General features: G+C 35.6%; 1 protein-coding gene across 2 annotated transcripts in view; it reads left to right on the top strand.

The window, feature by feature from the left end:
• PIBF1 (progesterone immunomodulatory binding factor 1) overlaps positions 1–23,744 on the top strand; it is a 120,669-nt gene that overhangs the window by 81,425 nt on the left and 15,500 nt on the right. For both annotated transcript variants that reach the window (XM_074815532.1, XM_074815533.1), the window contains exons 14-16: positions 2,089–2,191; positions 6,553–6,683; positions 16,278–16,362. In XM_074815532.1, the coding sequence (XP_074671633.1) occupies positions 2,089–2,191; positions 6,553–6,683; positions 16,278–16,362 (319 nt within the window). The remainder of the gene's footprint in view (positions 1–2,088; positions 2,192–6,552; positions 6,684–16,277; positions 16,363–23,744) is intronic.

Raw genomic sequence — 23,744 nt, 5'->3', positions numbered from 1 at the left:
GTTTAACACAGAGACTTGGCATCTAACCTTCCATTATAACCAATATAGTTCTAATCATAGAATGATAGAATCATATAATGGTCTGGGTTGGAAGGGACCTTAAAGATCACCTAGTTCCAACCCCCCTGCCACAGGCAGGGACACCTTCCACTAGACCAGGTTGCTCAAAGCCCCATCCAATCTGGCCTTGAACACTTCCAGGGAGGGGGCATCCACAACTTCTCTGGGCAACCTGTTCCAGTGTCTCACCACCCTCACAGTAAAGGATTTCTTCCTTACATCTGATCTAAACCTATCCTCTTTCAGTTTAGAACCATTACCCCTTGTCCTATCGCTACACTCCCTGATAAAGAGTTCCTCTCCATCTTTCCTGTAGGCCCCCTTTAAGTACTGGAAGACTGCTATAAGGTCTCTCTGGAGCCTTCCCTTCTCTAGACTGAACAACTCCAACTCTCTCAGCCTGTCCTCATAAGGGAGGTGCTCCAACCCCTGGTCATCTTTGTGGCCCTCCTCTGGACTCGCTCCAACAGGTCCATGTCCTCGTTAGGCTGGGCACCCCAGAGCTGGACACAGTACTCCAGGTGGGGACTCAATAGAGCAGAGTAGAGGGGGAGAATCACCTCCCTTGACCTGCTGGCCACACTTCTCTTGATGCAGCCCAAGATACGGTTGGCTTTCTGGGCCTCAAGTGCATGTTGCTGGTTCATATTCAGTTTTCCATCCACTACTACTCCCAAGTCCTTCTCCACAGGGCTGCTCTCAATCCACTCATCGCCCAGCCTGTATTTGTGTATGGGATTGCCCCAACCCATGTTCAGGATCTTGCACTTGGCCTTATTGAAATTTGTGAGGTTTGGACAGGCCTACCTCTTAAGCTTGTTAAGGTCCCTCTGGATGGCACATCCCTTCCCTCCAGTGTGTCAACCCCACCACACAGCTTGGTGTCATCGGCAAGCTTGCTGAAGGTGCACTCAGTCCCACTGTCCATGTCACCAACAAAGATGTTAAACAGCACTGGTCCCAATACCAACCCCTGATGTACACCACTCGTCACTGGTCTCCACTTGGACATCGAACCATTGACCACAGCTTTTTGAGTGCGACCATCCAACCAATTCCTTATCCACTGAGTGGGCCATTCTTCAAATTCAAGTCTCTCCAGTTTAAAGACAAGCGTGTCATGAGGGACAGTGTCAAATGCTTTGCACAAGTCCAGGTAGGTGATGTCAGTTCCTCAATACAGTCAATGGAGTTTGGAGTACATTTCAATTCACCATCCAAGAGTCCATTTTAGTGGAATATAGTCAGGCTCTACAGACTGTATTGAATAGGACTAAATGATTAATAACAGCTTGAAAGACTAGGTTAGATGTCTGGAAGTAGGCTCTACAATTGCATATCGAATCTTCCCATTGCTGCCTGTGGAACTATGCTGATGAAGTGATGATAAACTTTTCTGACTTTGGACATGAAACAAGAGGTTGAGGATCTAATTTTTTAAGTAGAGTGTTTAAGTCAGTCAATAATCCTTTTTCTTCTAAGTTAATTTGTGGATCTGTGTAAGAGGTATTTTTTTTTTTAAAAAAGTGGCAATAACATTTAATTATTTAGCATATTAATTGTCAGACAAAACAATTTTGCCTCTGTTTTAAAAATGATAAAATACTACATCTTTCAGCGTTCCACTACAAAATGTATATTAATGTGCATTTTTTAAAAAATGATTTAAGGAGAAGCCAATTACAGTGATTCCCTAAAGTTGCTAAAAAGTAAATACTTAGTTGAAACATTTTGACATGATTACTGCAATTTTGTAGTATTGTACAAATTATATAGGTAATTACTTTGTAAAAAAATATTACAATGGCATAACTGTGGGAATGCTATCTCAGGGCTGTTAAATTTTGTAATCTTTTCATTGTTTTTTTAGCTTTGACCATTCTGCATGTTTCAGTATGTAGTTTATATGTATTAGTATTTAAGCATTGGTGAAAAATTAAAGCAATCAAGTTCTGAAATATAAATGTGAAAATTTCTTTTGCATATTTTGGAAAAAATTCAACTTGAGCTTGCTTTTTATTGGCACAGTGTTCACTTGGCAAGGAGGTTACTGCAGCTAGAAAAGCAAAACTCGTTGCTTGTAAAAGATCTGCAACATCAGAAGGAACAAGTAATACAGATTTCACAAGAGGTAAATTACTGCTACAAAAAAATCAAATCTGTAGAGACTATAAACATTGCAGAACAGCTGTTCATAAAATGGAATATTTTCTAAACAGTGTTTATTATCTATTTGATGTCAAAAAATGGCCTTATAATTAATCAAAACTCTGTGTTAAACATTTTCAAAGTTTATATTGTATTTTGAAGCGAAGATCGAAAGAGGGATTATTTTACAGGCTGAACAAGAATGTAAGCCAGACAGACAACGTTCTGATTTCTAAGCAGAAGACCAGCTAGCCAAACTAGTTTGTTCTGTTTGGTAGTTAATTGTTCAATGAGTACCTCATTACTTTTTACACAACTACTTCTCTTAAATCACTTTTGAAGATATTTCTGTAAATCCTTTTCTACATTGTGCAGTTCTTGAGTCTTTTGAATGTACAACTCTAGGGAATGTTTAATATAAGCTGCTTTTTAAAAAAGCTAAAAATTTTTTTTTTTACCTTGTTACAATGAGTTGAATTTCATGATCTTTTAAAATTCTGTATATAATACCTGAAATAGCATATTACATTGATGTGGAGAACAAACACTAAACAAAACTCAGCTTGACATCTCCCAGAATTAGGGCAAACTAATTTTTTGAAATATTTTTAAGATTGTCTTCTAAGTTTCTCTTAGGAACCCAGGAACGTCTAGATTTGCTGTTAGATATTTTCGCCATATGGAATTTCTAGGCTGATTGCTTCAGTAATGTGATTAACAGTTTGATTTTTAAAGCCATGGTAATTAGAAATTAGAATAACTACTCTCAAGTACTTCACAGTGCAAATACTTGCACTTTCTACATATTTTAAAATTACATTAATTTTAAAATATTTTGTGTGTGTGTATATATGTGATTATATATATTATTTCAATGAAGATACATGAACAGTGAAGTATGGATTTTTTTTTAACCAATACTACAATTTATTATGGATTCTTCTTAGGTATATCGTAGTAATTTGTATTTGACTAAAATATATCTTTCAAATCTTCTTGACTTGGAAACATCAAGAGATCTCTGAATCCAGTGTTATCCTTGGTATTTTTCTATATCACTATTCTTTCACTATCATTAATAAGATCAGTGCTTTATTTCCCACTTAAATCTGTCTGGTTTCCACTTCAATACATTTCTTCTTACCCAGAGTGGTTTTATATTTGCTTCTAAATCACTGATGAAAGACCCAGTACCAGTGACCTTAGTTCAAATTACTTCAAAATTCCACTAGAACATCTTCACCTCATTTTTATTCTCCCATGAGATGCCATGTAGCCCTTTCTTGATCATATAACTGTGTAGTTTAAATCAGAATGTCATCCAGTATGAAGCTAAATGTCTTGCAGATAGCTAATGCACAGCTACGAAGCCTATTAGCATCAAACTTATAAGGTTAAATAAAATCTTTTAAGACCTGATTCCTATTAAACTTATGTCTGGCATTCAGGTCCGAATGCTTCATCAGATTGCCTTGTCCATAATTTCATTCATTAGTTGGAAGTCTGATATCATGTGCCTTCTTGAAAGTTAGAACCCTATGGAAAAGCTCAGCTGCTGAAAAAAACTTGTCTTCAGTTAGTCCCATTATAGTTCGTCAGGCTTTATTTAACTGCAGAATCCTATCTATTTTCAGGTCATGATACAGCATTAGAAAATAATTTTCCCTTGAAGTCCTCTTTCTGTTTCTTTGTATAGCAGTGACTTGCAATGTTAAAGTAGGTATTGAGACATTTCATACTACAGGTTTGTTGATCATGTCTAGGACAAGCAGAATAAAGGACTTCTCATGTCCTGATCCAAGGAAGATCCTCGGCTAGTGATAATCAGTTTATTGCCTCTGCCACTCACTTCATGTTACTCTCAGTTTAAGTAAGTGGAAGCCTATATATCAGCTTCTGCAAAGTAGTGATCTGCAATTACTACGTTTAGTGTTCAATCTAAATTTTGGAATGAATTCACTTTGCAGAGGTTTTGAACAACAGTGACATAACTGGAGAGACAGCCTCTTGTGTCTAGAAGGCTAATATGGTCATTGTGTGACTTAAAAAGTGAATACTGAGGCAGTATAAAGTAAAAGTGATATCCTAAATAAAGAAATTTACTAAGCCAATACATTCAGCTGCTGCTGAATGACTTTTTCGAGGCCTCATCTTGGCATTGTATTTGTGTTTTTTGTATGCCTCGATTGAAACTTTTTTTACTAAAAGCAGGTTTACACCTCACTCTGAAAAAAAAGAGTATAGATCAAGCTGAACAATGATTAAATCCTTCAGCTTGATGGAGATGTCTATTCAGGGATAAATAATAAATGTTCAATTGCAAAGTATTAGATTTATTGCTTAAAAGAACGACACAGAAATACTGAAGTAAACATTGTACATTAAGGCAAAAAGAAATTGAAGTTGCTTACAAAAAATAATGCTTTTGCCCAAGGATAATGCTTAATTTATATACATGTGTGTATATTAGTAAAATCCATCCATTAATTGCATTTAATGATTAATTGATTACAGTTTAATGACAACCACTTTTAAGTTTATAGAATCAAACTGGCAGCAAAGCGCCACCATGGAGAGGGAGGGATAGCCTTTTTTCATAATGGCAGCATGCTTTTTAGCTGGTGAAGTTAGCAAGTTAACAGATGACTTGTAAGACTTGGTTTGATGCTGCTAACACCTCATTTGTCCTTTTCCGTTGAAGTACTTTAATTCTTATCAGTGAGAACAATGAGGAACTTCATAATGACAGCATCCTTTGAAAGTTCTTAGGCTATCAAGAACAGGATTCCAAACAAGATCAGTTGGATTAATTTTCTCCTATAATGGCAGCTTCAAGGTTTTATACTGCAGTTTTAGACCATCCTAAAAATCAGTACTCCGTGTCTTGGAATTACCTGTTTATAATGTAAAGACTGTCTGTTGTCTTCCTGAAAGAGATTTTTTGATAGCTTCTACTCTTAGAAAAATAATAGCTTCTTTAATTGCTTATCAATTTATTGAAGATAATTAGTTTCTTTAAGATGATGATTGCGTCTTTTTTTTTTTTTTCCTTCTCTACAATGAATTTGGAATTTCACTGTGGACTAGAATAGGTATTTCCTGAAGGTACTAATGTATTTAAATAATACTTAAAGATTTGCATTAATTTGAAGTGCAATGTTATTGTCTCTCACTTCACTTTTTAAAACATGAGGTAAACTCCTCTTTTAGTAAGGACAGCAAGGTGAACCAGCAAAGTTTTGTCTATATTCTGATTTTTAATAAATGTGAACCATTACAAGTTCTTTGCTCATTTAACAGAGTATAGAGGGCAGAAGTAAAACTGCAATAAAAATACAGTGGAATCAGAGAAAGATGGAAACAGTCTCATGTTTTGAAAATTTTGAATAGGAGACAAATCTGATTTTAGCAAAGTCCTGAAATATTATTTAAATGGTCTGGTTCTGTAGGAAGTGGTTGGGTTTTTTCCCTGCTGTTTGGAACAACACTAAATAGGACAACTAGTCTGATTTGGCAAATGCAGATTGTCTAATCTATTGAGAAATTTTATACACTAATTGGAAAGCTTAACCATTTTCCATTAAATTCATTCCATTAGAACTGTTGGTATCTAAACTTTAAAAGACTTTATTTTTTAAGTAATCTAGTTGGTATTCTTGACTTACATGTACTCTAGCTGCTGAAACTGCTAAATCTTGATGTGTGATCTTAATTCTGTATGTATTTTAGTGAATGATCTTGCTGTGTTGCTCAAGATGCAAGCCATGTCATGCAAGCTTTTTAAACTTAGTGATCCTAATTTGTTCAGGGAATAGGGCTAGAAAGGTTTATTTCCTACTTATGGGTATGACAATTATTTTATACTACTCTTAAAAAGATCCTGTTGGATTTCACTGTTCATATACAGTAATTGATTAGAGGAAAGGGGACTTTTCTTCCATGTTTTTATTTAGATTTCAATTTCTGAGCTGAAAGTTCGATTGTAATAGTATGCTGTTTTAAAAAAGTCACTTGTGAACAAGCAGAGGCCTTGTCTATACTAACTCTTTTCGTCTATGGAAACTATTACATTAAAATTCTTGAAAATTCAGATTAAGGAATTGTAGAAAGCAATAGCGTTATTGCAGTGAAAATACTGTATAATTAGGATAGAAAATTGAGAGGACAATGTGCTAGAGAGTAATTTGAGTGTAGTTTGTTTCTTTCTTTTGTGAAGTAACAGGTTTGAGTTTTATATTATTATGCCATTGGTAATAATAATATCCAGTAATAATTCAATAATAGTCAAGTAATTGTGTTTTATAAATTATAAAATTTATAGTAGTAATACTTATTTTTTGGCAGCTGGACAGAACAAATTCTTTGTTGAGTCAAGTACAACAGCCATACAAATACCTCATTGAAACTGTGCAACAGAGAGATTCTCAAATAAGTCTACAGAAAGAACATATTACACAACTTGAAAAAGACGTCAGGTAATCAATGTTTCTTTATTTTAAAGTGCAAGTGAAATCACTTATGTGTTTATCATTAGAAAACAATTATGTTATTGGCAATTAAGTAGGAGATGTTGACATTCCATCATTGACAAAATTCAGTCTTTATGCTGGAACTAGCATCAGTGATTTCTCTCATACTGTTAGAAAAAGAGGCTTTAGGTTAAAAAAAGCAGCAATGACAGGTTTAGAGTTTGGAGTTCAGAAGAGCTTTCATAAAGTAGAGGAAGGTTTAGAAGAGTAAAATGAAAGAATGACACACCAGATGTATAAAGTGAATATAAAGGAATAAAGTCAGAGAAAAATAAGACTAGTCCACCAGCAAAGGGTATTTCAGGCATAATTCAAGCAGATTTCCTCCGGTGGAGACTCTGATTTGGTGTTATATCCAGCTGTCAGAGCTCTCTGACCACTGATCAGCTTCCCACCATCATATAGCTTTATAATTATGTTTAACATTTGGTTCTCAAGTAAACTGTTATGAAATAATCTGTCCCTTGATTTTCAAGGAAGTTGATAGCTGTGTCCCACTGCACTACAGAAGGATTAGCATTTTAACTATTAGGTGTTTATGTGTATCTTGGTTTAGGATACACATACAGTAACAATTATGAAGCATTATTGTGATTGTATTACAAAGCAATTACATGAAAAATACAGGGGTTTTTTTCCCCACAAATCTGCTGAAGCAATGAAAATAGAAAAAGGAGGACTTACCATAGCTAAATACTTTATCCTACATACTGTTTTCCATATGTATCTATTCAGAGTGTTTTGATGGCTTGGCATAGTATTTGTTATGCCTTGAGGAATACCTAAAAATGCTTATTATCCAAGTAAATCTATACATAAATCAATACATTTATAAATAAATTGAACTATGCATTCACACTTCCTGACAAGATACCTTTCACTGGGCTCAACTTTGATTCAGTAAGAATAGATCTTTTTTTATTCCAGAATCAAGCATTTTTAATATTTTCTTAGACTTTGTATATTATAAGAAAAACTTCAGAGTTAAATTATATTCTTCCAGGACATGAAAAATCACAATGTTCCTATATATGCAGGATTCTTACTTTCCAATTGTGAAAAAAAAAATCTTCAAAGAATTGGTTACTAGCACATTACACTTTTAGATTACAGTAACATGAAAACGTCTTTCATTATTCACACAGTAGTCCAAAAGTGTCTCAAAAGGTAGGGGAAAAAAAAGGGAATAAATAGGTGAGGTCATTTCTGAAAGTGTATGTTTCATGCCTTCAAAATGTACAAGAACTTAAATGCATTATTAGCATTGATTCTGTTGAGTTTTTATGTTTTATTACAAATAATCTGTATGCCCAGATATTCTTCCTAAACTTTGCCTACAAGTTAAGGCACCTAAATTAGGAATTTAGTTAGGTCATCTTTCCTTAGTAGTTTGTGGAGGAAGTGGCATCTCCAAAAAGGAATTCAGATTTTGGATGGCATGAGTCATTTGCTAGAGATGCCTGTTACTCTCCATTAACTATAAGGGAATTTTTGGCATCTTCAAGTGCCTGAGGTTAAGGAAGAAAATGAATCTCCACCACAATGCAAGCATTTGTGGTAAACATACCAACAGTACTCTACTGTGGTGAGGTGGGGTGTGCTCACCACTAGTCCATATTTCTGTAAATGAAAATGTGGTCGACAAAAAAATGTTTTTATCCTTAATGTTTTTGAAGTAAAAAAGTGTAACACTTTGCACATCAAATGTTTTGGTAAGAATTTTTTTCCTGTAGTTTCCAATATCTCTTGTAAACTAAAACTAACTATTATTCCCTTATCACAAGTTTGCCTCAACTTTGCCATAGTTTCATAGGCCAGGGAAATTCTTGGAAAGAGCCTAATGTCTTAGGGCTTTTGGATACATATTAGTAGTCCCTAATTTTACTATTCATAATGCCGTATTTAAAACAAACATCCTAAATTGTTAGCTGATATTCCCTAGAGCACAGGAGAAATCATAATCTGATATAAAATTAATAATGTTGCTCCTTTGCTTTCCCATAAATGAGAGGAAGGTTAGAGGAAGGGATTTCTAACCAGAGAACCATTACATACCAGAAATGTACATTCCAGTTTAAATTAAAATATCCCTCAGGTGATTTCAGATTACTTTGTGGACCAGTCTAGCTGCAAGCTATTCCAGAACTGAATCAGAATTGGATTTAAGTAAATTAATGATAATCCCTACCAAATATATGCCAAATGAAGCTCTGCTGGATCAAAAGATTTAGACCACTATTCCTATCTGTCTTAGTTTAATAAACAGCATTTTGTTGGTTTGTGTGTGGAATACTTTTGAGAGGATGAGTTCAGAGAATTAGTGCTCCTCAAGGAGAGCCCTAAATTCTGCAGATAATGTTGGTGCTAGTAGAAAAGTAATAGTGAAAACACTAAACGTGGGTTATGAAGCCTGCTTTCTCTGTATCTTGGAGCTAAGGGAAAAACTTAATATTTGTAAAGCCATTTCAAAATGAAATTTTTCTTCAACCGTTACATATAATTAATAGTTAATACTGCAGTTCTGCAGTAGCCTTTTTAAGTTGAGGTTTAATTTATGCTACATTTACACGAAGTACATTATTATTTTTAAAAATCTTACAGTACATGCATTAATTTTATTTCTAAAAAACAGTTTCATAAATACCAGCTAATGGAAAAATAATGTTCAAATTCTTTTTTTTTTAGACAGGCCTTTAAAAATACTAGTAATTTGTTTAATATCTTTTTTTTTTAATCTTGTATTTGAGTACCAGACTGTAGACAACATAATATTGATATGCCTGCACCCTGACAACCAAGACTGAATACCTAGTTTCACCCTCGCAGCTGCCCTATGCTTGATCATGCTTTTCCTCCCTTCATGTTTAGTGTGCAGAATCTATGGTGGAGGAGTGTTCTTTTCATGTTGTGTTTTTATCTCATGTGTTCATCAAGGGGGATGGTTCTGCACTACATAAATTATGGATTCCCTAGGTAGAGCAGTCACATCTATGTTATCAGTGCCAGTGTTCTCTGTCACCTCTCAACTTGAGTGTGGAGGGATCAGCAAGGACTAATTTGCAAGTCAATTCACTTTTTTAGACTTAATCCATAATTGGCTTCTGTGCACAGTGATGATGGCCAATAATCTTCTTAGAATGTACTCCTAGGGTGTTTAAGTTCCAACAGTTTTCCCAGGATAATGAGTCAGTACTTTTTTGCAACCTTATAAATGTTTTGCAGCAACCTGTGTTCAGGATTCCTCACGTTGCATCATTCTATGAAAGTGTCGTTTCTGACAGCAGTTATTTCCAGAAGAGGAGTGGGATAGATTCAGGCAGATCATTTTGATATAATACTCTTGAAGTCCTGCAGATCCTAAGTTTCCTTCCAACATGGTCTTCAAAGTTCACTTTAACCAGAGCAGCTTACATGCCTTCATCCTTAAGCATCATACCTCTAGAGCTAAGGCTGTCTTTCAGACCCTCCATATCAAAATGTCTTCCTCACTTGGGAAGACTATTCAAATAGTACTCAAGGTTGCTTGTGTCAGTAGCTCTTAAACTGAATCATAGAATGGTTTGGGTCGGAAGGGACCTTTAAAGATCATCTAATTTTGACCCCCCCTGCCATGGGTAAGGACATCTTCCACTAGATCAGGTTGCTTAAAGCCACATCCAACCTCTCCTTGAAAGGAGAGGAATAGTCAAAATAGGTGCCAGACTGAATCAAGGCCTTAAAGTAGTATATTCCACCAGAACAGGAGATACTTTGGCTTGCTGAGAAGTGTGTCTGTTCTGGATATCTCACACACAGTCTGTGGATCTTTCCATTTTTTCACTAAGAACTGCAAGAGCTATTGCAGTTGGGGTAAACACTTAGCTGAGCAGCTGCCATTGCTGTTAGTTATTTGCATGAACAACTAGGGACCCATCTCCAGGTTATTACAGGTGTGTGACATTACTCTTTAGATTCAAGTGTGAAGGCACAAGTGTGTTGCTACTCAAAGATAAAAGGAGAGATGGTTTAGGGGTAACAGAAGCTCTGTCAGATGTTGCCCACACATATGTTCACTTACACTCTCCCTCCCAACCCCTTAGATTTCTCCCTGGCAGGCCATGGGCTGTGCTGGCACTTAGCCATGGAGACAACCGAGGTGGCCCTGGGAACAGAACACTTCGTGTACTTGTGCACTGAGCCATGCACCTGCAGATAGGCTTCAGATACAAAACTTCTGTTCTTGAATGACAGGGCATCTGCAGGGTGAATTTATAGGTGGTCTGCATATCTCAAAATATTCTGTTAGGTAACCTCTCATTTATGTCAGTCCACATAGCACTCTCGTTAATAAAAGTAAATAGCAATGGTTAATAAGAGCAGTGGTATGTATGAGGATGACTCCTTCCTACTATAAAGAAAACTCTAGCATACAGTTGTTTAACCAGAAATGAAAACATCACATTTAGCACTCCTTTTGAAAAGAAATGCCTTGTAACTATGTCATGCTGTGGAAAAACAAATCTCTGAATTTCATTCTTATGTGTGTAGTGAAGTAATTGTAGTTTTAGTTTTAATTTTCTGCTAAAAACATCTAGTTTTATAAATAATTGGAGACATTAAACAGGACTTCATTCATAAAGAGAGGGTATTTATTTTAAATGCAGTTACTCAAATTTCTGTGTTTTAAAAAGTGGTTCACTTACCCAAAAGCACTCCTCAAAAGCCTAACTGTGTGGCAAATCTCGAAGCAGTACAAGGATTTTGCTCACTAAGAAGCTATGTACTGAAATGCTCCTTACCTAAACATTTTGGGTTCTTTAATTGCCATCCAAACATAAAGCTCAGCATACAGTGTTAGCTGGGTTTTTCTCATCACAGAACAGGCAATGAGATCTTTAGGAGATCATTACCATTCTGTGAAATATGCATCATCTATTCCAACACTACTGCAATTTACCTGAGAAGTTCTCCAAACAAAATTTGTAGAAGCTTTTTTTTTTCCCTGCAAATGAATGTTTTCTGACCTGTATTACAACTTTTTAAAAGTTGTTTGGGGTTTTGGGTTTTTTTTTTTCTTACAATTTGAAAAAGTAATTTCTTTTCAATTTGGACACTACACAGATGAGTTTGTAAGCCACCTGAAGCACTCCAATTAAAATCATTAAGCAATACTCTCCCAAAGGCCTTTAAAAATCTGATCTGTGGTTATTTAGCCGCATAATGAGAGATCACAAATTTTTCATGTATTCTTTCTTCTAAAACACTTTTATTTGCAGAATTTTTTATACTCCTCTCTATCAATGTGACTTGAAAAGAAAACTTGACTTAGATTTTAAATATCAGCTGTCTGCTCTGAGCTATTCATCTGTAATGTGCAGAGATGGGATAGCTGCACTATATGCCTATATTATATATTCAGTTTTATGTACAAAATCTTCACATATACTATTTCTGTGTTTGATTTTTTGATGGTAATATTTATACATGAACATAAAATGCAAAAAAATAACTCAAGATTGGACGTTGTTTTCAGCTTCATCATGCTGTAATGTGAAAATAACAGAAAGACACAGACCTCATTTCTTATAGCATTTAGGGTACACAGTTCACTGATGTCATGGTTTAAACCCAGCCAGCAGCCGAACACCACACAGCCGCTCGCTCACCCTCCCCTACCCAGGGGATGGAGGAGGGAATTGAAAGGGTGAAGGGAGACTTGTAGGCTGAGATAAAAACAGTTTAGTATTTTAAATAAAACAATAACAATAATAGAAAGTACAAACAGGTAATGCACAATGCAATTGCTCACCACCCACCGTCTGATACCCAGCCCATTCTCAGCCAGCGATCCTGAAATACTAAGATCCCGCAATTGCAATCCTGGAAGCGAGAGAGAACCCCCTCCTTCCCAGCCACCCCTCCTTTATACACTGAGCATGACGTTACGTGATATGGAATATTTCACTGGCTGATTTTCTCCCAGCTTCTTGTACACCTGCGCACGGGCAGGACATGGGGAGTTGGAGAGTCCTTGATCTCTTAGCAACAGCTCAAAACACCAGTGTATTATTAGCATTCTCATACTAAATCCTATACTGAATCCAAAACACAGCGCTATTTTATCTACTAAGAAGAAAAATCAACTCTATAACCAGGACAACTGAAAAAGAAACCTACTTCTTTTCAAACTGAAGAGAAGTAATAATAAAAACCAGTAATATATAAAACCATGTTTATTTAGTGTGTCCAGCATAAGCATATTATCTGGAAAATCTAATAATAGAAGCCTCTAAATAGGATAGTAGCTAGTTTATTTAGACCAGAGATTTAAAAGATGGCTTAATTACCTAAATTCAAAAGGCTTTAAAAGTCTGAGACTGGGAAATATTAGTCTCCATTCTCCAGAAAAATCAAGTCACCTAAATATGTCTTTCTTATGATATCTGAGCTACCTTGGGTTTAGATCCTGGGTAAAGCAAAACAAAACAAGCCATGGTTGCTATGAGCAATGTGTATGACAAGTGTATTCCATGGCAAGTCCTGCATTCCTGGTACCTGGATTCATACCTGGCTAGGTTTTGAAAGCATGATGGAATGAAACTGAATCTCCTCCCAGACATTTTGGTTTCTTCTGGAAACCCAGGCACACAAAAAAAGCAGGAACTGCACTGTTTTTCAGTTAATTCTCCAACCTGGTCTTTTGGGGCCATGATGTATCGCAAAGGGCACCTTCTCTACACTCAGGCTGGAGGAATCAGTGACCGGGACTGTGTGGAGCACAGCATGGTCTACACTTGCCCTGCAGGTGAAAACAGCCATTTGTGCTGTTAAGTAACTCCAGGGATATTAGATAATTTTTGACACAGTCCATTTCTCCCAAGTGTTCACATGTTTTCACCCCAGAACAAGTCACTGGAAGATTTCTTTTAATGTTTAGTATTCTAGTATTCTTAGTATTAATACATCTCTGTGTCATGAAAACTTAAAACTATGGTTAGTTAAAGATGGTCAAGAAGATCCTGTCTCTTACGATGAAAGTTATAACACTTGAGCTCAGGTATGAGAAGCTGGTTTGTCTAGACTCATAGATCGTGGTTTCAGAATCATAGTAAGACAGTTAAGGCACTCTGTCACCAAATGGAGCAGTCTTATCCTTACCTTCAGCTGTGAGTTTCCACTGTACATGGTAAATCAAGTTGTTTTGGTGATCCACATGAAAAATAACCTTTAAAAAGACTTCAGCTTCTATCCAGATCAGTAAGTCACCTATTTTCTAGTACCAACACAAAGAGAGGATTACCAGTATGTGGTTAGGGAAGGATGATCTTTCAGCAAGTTTTACTTAGGTCAGCTGAAACAAATTATAAAGCTGCTCTCTGATTTGTTACACTGCCAATTAAAACTGGATTAGGTTAAATTGATGGAAGTGTAGGGTAATTTAAAGCTAGAATCTTCTTGACTTCTGATATTCAAGATGCCTGTTCTGAATGTTTTCATAACAGGGACTGAAATGGTCAGTCTTCTTCCCAGAATTGAACTTTTGAAGGTATTTCTTCTTTACTTAGTCATTACAGATGTGAATTTATTATTGTTGTGTCTGGTAACTGCTTTCTTGCTCTCTTAAATGTATATATAACTCTTTTGCAGTATTCTTTCAGAAGTATATGAATTATTTCCTCTGTTTGGGATAATGAAAAAGCATAACTATTACAAAACTACTAAATCTGAAGTCTGCATATGCTTTGGTAATTCTGTATTCATATGTATGACAGAAAACATATCAAGTGCTACTGAATGATGTAGCAGTCTGATTCCTATATTTGACCATAAACAAAGAAAATTAGAACTGCTCCACATGGACCAGTCATGTCATGTTGTTTCAGAAGGTATAACTAGAATAGGTTCTGTTCTGTAAAGGAAATTGAATCCTGAACATGAACTTCTAGTTTAGTCATGAACACTGATGTTTATGCTTATTCAGTACACTATTTAAGGCATAAAGGAACTTTTATTATTGCTTCTCTAATAAGTTTATGAGTCATTCTCTAAAAGGATTGGTTTATGCTGTTAGAAAGTACAGAAATCCAAGAAAAACTGGCATATTAGTAAGTTATAACACATGAACGCAGGAAAAAAATAGTACAGCAATTTCATCATGATTAAAAATGCTACAGAAAATAAAACTTGAAAATATTAAAATATCTTCGTAGTTTTTCATAAATGTTACTACTTTCCTTTTAAATAACTCAGACAACTAAGCAATTTGGCCAAAGCATACAATTTTTCTGAGAATTAATGAATGCCTAGAAGGAATTGACAGTTGTAATTTACAGTACAGAGCTTGCAAGGAACTGCCAGAAAATCTCTGGGGCAAAGGATGATGTTGCTTATTTGAAACAAGCGGATGATACACAGCCAATTAAAGAAAAGGTTGATTTATTTTGTTGATCATTTCTGGATTATATACTGGGAATATTAAATAATTTGTGTTTATTGCTCCATTCCATTTATAAAATTTTAATACATTTGCTTTTGAACTCCTGGCCTGTATTCAGTATCACATATTTGCACTCCATATGCAGAACTGCATTTTGCATAGTTGTTGATTTATGTTATAGTTTATATTGTACAACCTATTTAGTTAAGTCATGGTAATGGCATATATAACATTAGTCTTCCAAGAATATCTCTGTGACTGTTTTAACAAACTGGAGTATATACTGGCATAATGTATGCATTAGTCTGAAGTTTATTGTTGGAAACTGATGTTGGGTCTAAATATGAAAATACATTTAATTATTTTAGAATTGCTGCCTAGAATCAGAATGTGTATGCTAAACATTTCAAATGTTCATGTTTTATAACTAAGAAAACAAAGAACAATTAAAGTTAAGCTTGACATTGCTCTATAAAAGCATGCCTATGTGTTAAAACAGTTTTCATACTTGGTTCACAGGATAAACTTGATCCCATGCATTATCATGAAATATAAAATAAAAAATGGCAAAAATGCATTTACCATTTCTGCAGAAACTATACAGCTGAAAGGGAGAGCTGGATGTTGTTCTTCCTTGTGTGTGTTATTTTTAAAATTCTAAATACAATAGTATTAAAAGAGGTGATACTGAGAGAACAATGTGTGCTGTTATTAGTGATGCATACAACACAGAAATCCATATTTTGATATAGAAGTGTAGATATAAGGAGCCTTACTTTCCTTATAAAATGAGCTCATTTTGCCTAGAAGAAACCAAGAGATAATAATAGAAGATTCTGATAATTTAAATTATACTTCAGAGAATCAAAAAAGCCCCCCATATTTTACGAAGATTTTGAATAGTATTTTTGAGTAAAATAAGATTTTGTATATATCAGTACATTCAAGTCCATTTATAAAAATTCTGATGCTTGAACACAGAGAAGATCATTTGATACAATTACTTGAGCAGATTTTCATTGTTGCCAGTATTTAGCTTTAGAAGATGTGTGTTTCAGCCAGAATACAAGATTAAAAGAGATTATCTGTTGCTATTACTGCATTTCCTATCCTCTTTCTCCTAGTCTTTTAAATAAAGAAAAGACAGCTTTGCTGCGTGTCAAGAATCAAATGGCAGCAGATTTGGAGAGACTTCTAAATCACCGTGAGGTAATGTTTCTGTTTTAGCATTGCTACCATAAGTGCAGATTTTTTTTTTTCCTCTCCTCAGCCTTAAACCATGGGAGAAAATTGGTTTATTTTGGTTTGATTTGTTGGCTTTTTTGTCTGTGTCATTTTCAGAAACACAGGTGATCTTGTCTGTTAGGCACTTGGGAAGCCTTAGTTGTACTCTCAGTTGCTAAATTCTCTCTGATAACTTAGTCTCAGTGTTCTTTCTTTTCTTATGAATACAACAGACATGCCTTGCAAAGTGTTTAGTGTTTGCAAGCATTTAACAAGTATTTAGATAAAGGTCATTAAATCAATACACATGTAATCTGCAAGGCCTGCGTATGCCACAGTATGCCCCAGAATCTCGCCCTGCTCCCCGGTCATCAAAACCAAAAACCTGGACAAAACATCACACAATTCATTTCCAGTACACACATCTGAGTTTCTTTTCAAGTTCAAAATAGGATTTGGGAGAGGAAACAGGACGGTACTCACACAGGTTTCATCCAGACAAGTCAGGGTGGTACTTTATGTACTTACCTGAGCTTCATCCAAGCAAGGACTCAGGGTGCTACTGGAATACATTCTCAGATCTAAAAGTGTGCAGAATCTTGCTCTTTAGACATAAGTGCTCTATGTGGGGATTCCTAAAAGTCTTTTGTCAAGATTTCTCTCCAAACAATCTTAAGAGACTAACATGTCATCGATTATGAGAGAAAATCTTTCTGCAGATTAAACATCTGAAACAAAGCATAGAAATGAAGTTTGCAGAAGGAGTCTCATACACAAATGATCTGAAAAAGGGTGCATACTAATACAGAAAGTTTGCTGAAGCTACAGAATTCTGAAGATATAAAACCAAAAGCTGACCACGAGTAGCTGTTAAATGATCTCCCAGAGCTGCTAAATGATGTGGCAAGGATTTGCAGAGCAAATATGACATTAATGAATCAAAAATTCTGAATGTGAGGAAAACCAACACAAGTTATATGTACACAGTGATGGACCTAAATAGCCAGTTACCTGTTCAGAAAGATCATCATAGAGTCATTAGATCAATAGCTCTCTGAAAATACCCTTTAAATTCTCTGACTGGGAAGAGAGGAGAAGATGGGGAGATTCTTTTCAAGGAATCTACAACTCCCCTAAATTATCTTGTCTGAGACTGCATTATCACTCATTCTAATACCATTATTTCCATAGAAAACTGACTATCCTCAGGGCTCGGTGTTGGGACCATTTCTGTTTAACGTCTTTATTGATGATCTTGATAAGGACATAGAGTGTATCATCAGTAAGTTCGCAGATGACACCAAGTTAAGCGGGAGTGTCAATCTGCATGAAGATAGGGAGGCACTACAGAGAGACTTGTATAGATTGGATCAGTGGGCCAACGTTAACGGGATGAGCTTCAACAAGGCCAAGTGCCAGGTCCTGCACTTGGGCCACAACAACCCCATGAATCGCTACAGGCTTGGGGAGGTGTGGCTGGAGAGCTGTCTGGGAGAGAAGGATCTGGGGGTTCTAACTGACAAGCAGCTGAACATGAGCCAGCAGTGTGTCCAGGTGGCCAAGAAAGCCAACGGCATCCTGGCTTGTATTAGAAATAGTGTGACCAGCAGAAGTAGGGAGGTGATAGTCCCCCTGTACTCTGCACTGGTGAGGCCACACCTGGAGTATTGTGTCCAGTTTTGGGCACCTCAATACGAGAGGGATATCGAAGTGCTGGAGCAAGTGCAGAGGAGGGCAACGAAGCTGGTGAAGGGCCTGGAGAAATCTTGTGAGGAGCGATTGAGGGAGCTGGGACTGTTTAGTCTGAGGAGGAGAAGGCTAAGGGGAGATCTCATCACTGTCTACAACTACCCGAAAGGACATTGTAGAGAGGTTGGTGCTGGTCTCTTCTCACAGGTAATTAGCGATAGAACAAGAGGGAATGGCTTTAAACTGCAACAGGGGAGGTTTAGACTGGACATTAGGAAAAAATTTTTCACAGAAAGAGTGGTCAGACAGTGGAATAGGCTGCCCAGGGAGGTGGTGGAGTCACCATCCCTGGATGTGTTTAAGGGTCGTTTGGATGAGATGTTGGGGGATATGGTGTGGGGGAGAACTTTGTAGAGTAGGGCTGATGGTTGGACTCGATGATCCCAAGGGTCTTTTCCAACCTGAATGATTCTGTGATTCAGTGATCCATGCACCTCTCACTCCACCTCCAAAATTGTTCTCCTCCAACTCCTTCCCTTGCTATTCCCCCAAATTCCCTTCTTAGATCAGTAAATCAAAACCCATGTCATGAATTGGTTCAAGCCAGTTTGTCTCTGCTGACCAGTTACAAAACCATTTTTTGTTAGAACCAAACCAAAAGAATTTCACTGACTGGTAGAGTCGAAGTGAGCCTCAGCTTAAGTGAAAACTAAACTAATTCTGTTCCCTGAGTGCAGATCTCAAATGTGAAACAATCACCTTAAAAGTAAAAAGAAAACAAGTTCTTAAGTTGTTTACTTTCTATGCTGAATTGTGCTGCATGTTTGTTTGATGCAATTTCCTCCTAGAATAGTTCTTGCATTTAACTTTCTGAATTGATCGTAGTGCTTGTGAAGTTCCATGCATAGTTTAAAATAATCTAATTATGGAAGAGAGTAATTGAACATGCTTCCCCAAACTGCAAATGTCATTCACCTGCCAGGATCATCTGTAGGTGCATGAGAAGTAATCATTCCAAAGCTCTTATTTCTGATGTCTGTATCCACATCGTGTATTTAAATTTCAAATTCAAGACTGAGACGAAGGTTTGCGTTATATTTGGGTTTGTTTTTTTCATCTGATTTTCGGTAATTTTTTGATTATATGAAACCCACTGGTCTCTATTAACATAACAAAAAACATTTAAAGCATTTCTAGATACTTTATAAGCCTTATCATTGTATTAATGCATTATCATATCATATTAAAGATACAAAAATACTCTGAGGGAACATGACTTAATTGTATAAATATGTAGTGAATTTTCTGAATTGCCGATATGATAGGCCCTTGGCAGGCTAATTTCAAATTAATTTCTTTCAAAATTTCTTGTTTGCTACTCCTCTCCCAAGTAGTGCTGCTGCCAAGTAGTTATGTTCTCAAAGTAGTTACACCTTAGGTGCCTAGTTTTAGTAGTGTCATATCAACCAATATGTGTTGCAGCTGATTTAAAATCAGTAGAAAGTGATAAATAAAGGTAAAACTTAACAGTTTTGTAAGAAACATGTAAAATTTCTACCTCAAAGCTATGCAACTTTGTTCACATCCAAACAACATTAGCTCCTCTGAGTACCCTCATAAACTTAGTCCTGATATGTAGCACTTTGCTACTTTGTGTCAGTTCACCACTTAAAATTTGGAAACTGTGGCAAACAATACGACCAGGCTTTATAAAAAAGAAAGCAAATACTTGAGTCTGAAACAGACTTCAGACTTCATCTTGAATGTTTCTCATACCCTGGATGTTAAGAAATTGAGCAGATATTTCCAAAATTACTACTGTTTCGTCAAATTTCTTTTTATATCTGTTAAAAATAAGCCATATTAGTCATATTGTTTTACCTAACAGTGATAATGTTTTTTTCAAGTCACCTATGCAGAAAAGGATATAAATAATGAAAGAGAAACATTAAAATTTGCATGTTTGGGGGAAGAAATTTATGAAATGCCAGTACAATGCACCACCTAAGAAACATTAAAATAAACTACAGTTATTTTAGGAAAATGTATGAAAATAACAAGTAGCTTTTTTCTGTGTGTATCTCTACGTTTAACTTTTGTCATTTCTGTTTATTCCAAACGCAGCCTTTTAGTTTTTACTTTTAATGCAGACCTCGTCCAGTAGTTCATTAATTTCTCATGTATTGAGATCTTTGTACAGGATAGGACAACTTAGTTTGCAGTGAGTTAGTCTTCAACTAAATTTTTTTGCCATCTTAATAAAAGAGTTAAATATGCAGTAACATCACGATTTCACAGTTAACTATCCCTGCTGATTGATAGAAAATAACAATCCAAGTTTTCTGATCTTGGTTTAGTAAAGACTTCCTTTAGACAACATATGTGTTTTTAAATAAAAGTAACATGCAATCTGTAAATACAGATTTATGCAATTCAAAAAAACCATGAATTAAGGGTTTGTGTTCTGTACATGCTATCATGTAATATGATTACTATCAGTCTTGTTTCATCATTGCACATACTAAGCTGTCATGTCTTGTTAGGAATTACCTTGTTGCCCTCATGTTTGCAAGTAAAAACATTAGAATTCTTGAATAGATAAACCCAAGATACTCATATTTAACATAAAATGAAATTTAGGCATGTTAAAAGTACAAGCAAAATGCCAAAACAATGTTAATGCTGTCTTACAGCAACATGTTTCAATAAGATATAGTTTTGACTTAAGGTATTCCAGCCTGTGTGGTCTCAGACTGTATTAACTCTTTTTAATGAAATGTTAGAGTTTGAGGGGTTGGGTTTTTTTATTTTTATCTCCTTATGATATCAGTTGGATTCATAATGCTTGCTTTGGAGGTAATTATAGCATTTTATGCACTTTTTAAATAAAGAACTTACATTCATGCTTAATCTTACTTCTCTTTTCATGTATTTTACATTTGGAAGAAAAATGTTAAACTCTGAATCTTGAAAGAATTTATATAGGGCTCTTACGTGAGCTTTTTTATGACAGGAAAAAAAATTACACTAGATATTCATGTAATAAAATACTTCATTATTTCAAATTATGTAGACAGCTATTTTGATGATGATTATTATATTTTGCTGCAGGAAATTAAAGTGAAAATTGGTCACTTGACTCTGCACATTCTTAAAAGGTTTGGTCCACCCATGAAAGAGAAAAATTGAAGCTTTTTTTTACATTTAGGCTATATTGTTGTCCCAAATTCTTGTTTCTTGGCCTTCTATTTCCTTTTTATTTAATTAATTAGTAAATGAATGTGGAAAACTTCTTAATCTAGCTTCTCATTCAGATCATTGACAATCAGCTGGTATGATAAAATTTCTTACGTTCTTCATATGGATAAGTGCAAATTCACTATTTGAGAGGGAGTTCAATGGCATTATCGTGAATGATCAGTATCCAGCATCATGCTGAGACTATGTTCTTAGAGGTTCATAATAAAGCCTTCACAGTGCAGCTGCCCTCTTTGAGATATCAGAAGGAACTGGGGTACACAGTATTGTGATGCCATTTGTAAACCCCTCAATGCATGATAGCAAGGACAGTTAGTACAGCCAAATTCTTCAGCTGATTTCAGACTAAGAAATTTTATATGTTTTGTCAAGATAACCAATAGGGGTTTTAATTATTTTTCCAGATCCATCAGAATAGCATAAAACATTGTTTGGAGGAACAATGGGGTCTCCCATTAATAACCTTCTAGTAAACAGTGTTCATTTTTTTTAAAAAAGGATATTTCAAACCCAGATTTTTTTGGCATTATTATTTGTAGTCTGTGTTCTCTTTTTAATCAGCTGAACTTTACACTTTTGACCCTCTATCTTTAACTGTGAATAACCAAACCATGCCAAAAAGAAAAAGAAGAGACTTGCAGTCTTGATTCTTCCCACTCTAACTCCAGCATTTACTCCCAAATTTGGACCATTGTTTACCCTAGTGTCTTTGTATAGTCAGGGAAGCATGACTAAGAAGGATGTTCTTTCAAAGCATAAATTGAGATGCAATTATACATTATGACCGAGTTGACCCCATAGCTATAACATTGCCTTACCTCTTTGCTCCTGATTCTCCTTCTCTCTCCTCCTCTTGCGCCAGCTCTGGCACATCTCTAATGCTGCACTGGGACCATTCAGATCACTAAACAGAAACCTAACCTGACCAAAAAAAGAAAATCAGAAAAGTGAATTGTTGTCTATTAGGTTAGCAGTTTGAATCACCTTTGGAAAGGGTCCAGCAAGGAAAAGAGCAAGTAAAAATACTTACATGTCAATATTACTTACCTGTGAAAAAGAGGGCATTTTGTGTCCAAAACCGTAGAGTATAACACACCAAGCTTCTGTGCCATCTTTTATCTGCATCCAAACTTTATCCTTTTGTGCATATAACGGGAATCTATAACTTAAAGGCACCGAAGTGCAGTTCTCTGTTAAGTGCTAAAGTTAAGTGGGATGAACCCACTAAATCTTTTTAGCTGAAGCTCTTGATCCATGATTCCTTTTATCTGATTTTTTTTTTTTTTCCCTTCTCTTCCAACAGTCAGCCTTTGACTAAAAGAAATATTTACCGTGAGCTCTGTGATCTTGGCACTTCCATTGCTTCTTTCATGCTTGATGCAGTTGTTAGTATTTTGGAACATCAGAAGTGCAATTTTAGACTTTATCCATTGACTTGCAAACTTCAGATGAAAACTTGGAAGGGCAGTCTGTCAGCACTCAGATGTTTGGCAAGAAGTTTTAGTAATCATTTTCTGAGGTTACATTTAAGAGGTTATAAATTTGCTATGCTTTGATGTATGGCATTGTACTATTTCTTCAGATATTTAAGATGCAGACATATCATAGTAAAGAAAACCAATAATGTGCACAATTAAATCTATTTATTTTAGCTTTTTCAACTCAAAGTGCAGAGTGTAGAAACTGTCTTCTGAAATCTTGAAAATGAACAAACTGTTGTTTATATTTTTAATGTGGAGTTCATAATCCATTGTATTTGGGGGAAACAAAAAACAGAGCAAGTATAACAAATGGAGGGGTTCTTTTTATGTTTTAAATAGACATATTCTAGGAGGCATGAAAAGAACTAAAAATGAGACAGCGGTGTAAGAGACACTAGTAGAAGGCTTTAAATAGGTGTTCTCTAAGTGCTAAGATCAGTTTCAGTTTATACGAATATAAGAGAGTTAACTTAATTTACACTACCTTTTTTTTTCTAAACAGCTTGAAATCACCTGTGTGCAGTGCAGTCTGGCAATACAGTAGTTTGTAATCTATAAAAGTTAAACTAATATTGTGAAACTATTGTAGTAAGAAATAAAAGGGTAAAATTTATTAATAAATGGTGCAAATAAAGGCTGTTTATACTCATTAATTTCCTATAACACAATTGTTTATGCAGACATGATTAGTTATCAGCACATGAATATTATATACTGGTTTAAAAGATGTGAAAACCTGCTGATATTTTATCTCCTTTACACATCTGCACACTTGTGGTACATTAGCAGCTGTGCATACAAGTGATAGAATGTAAACTTGCTGAACTGGTCACCTGCCTTATTGACACATTCATGTGTCACTGTGCCAAAGCTCTTCAAGTGAATTTAGCAACCAGAAACCAAACTCTGGCTATCTGCTGTGGCACAAAGTAGAAAACA

This window comes from Strix aluco, chromosome 2 (assembly GCF_031877795.1).
Source record: "Strix aluco isolate bStrAlu1 chromosome 2, bStrAlu1.hap1, whole genome shotgun sequence".
Classification (NCBI taxonomy): Eukaryota; Metazoa; Chordata; class Aves; order Strigiformes; family Strigidae; genus Strix; species Strix aluco.
The sequence above is the reverse complement of the archived record's forward strand: the minus strand, read 5'-3'. Positions and strand labels throughout refer to the sequence as shown.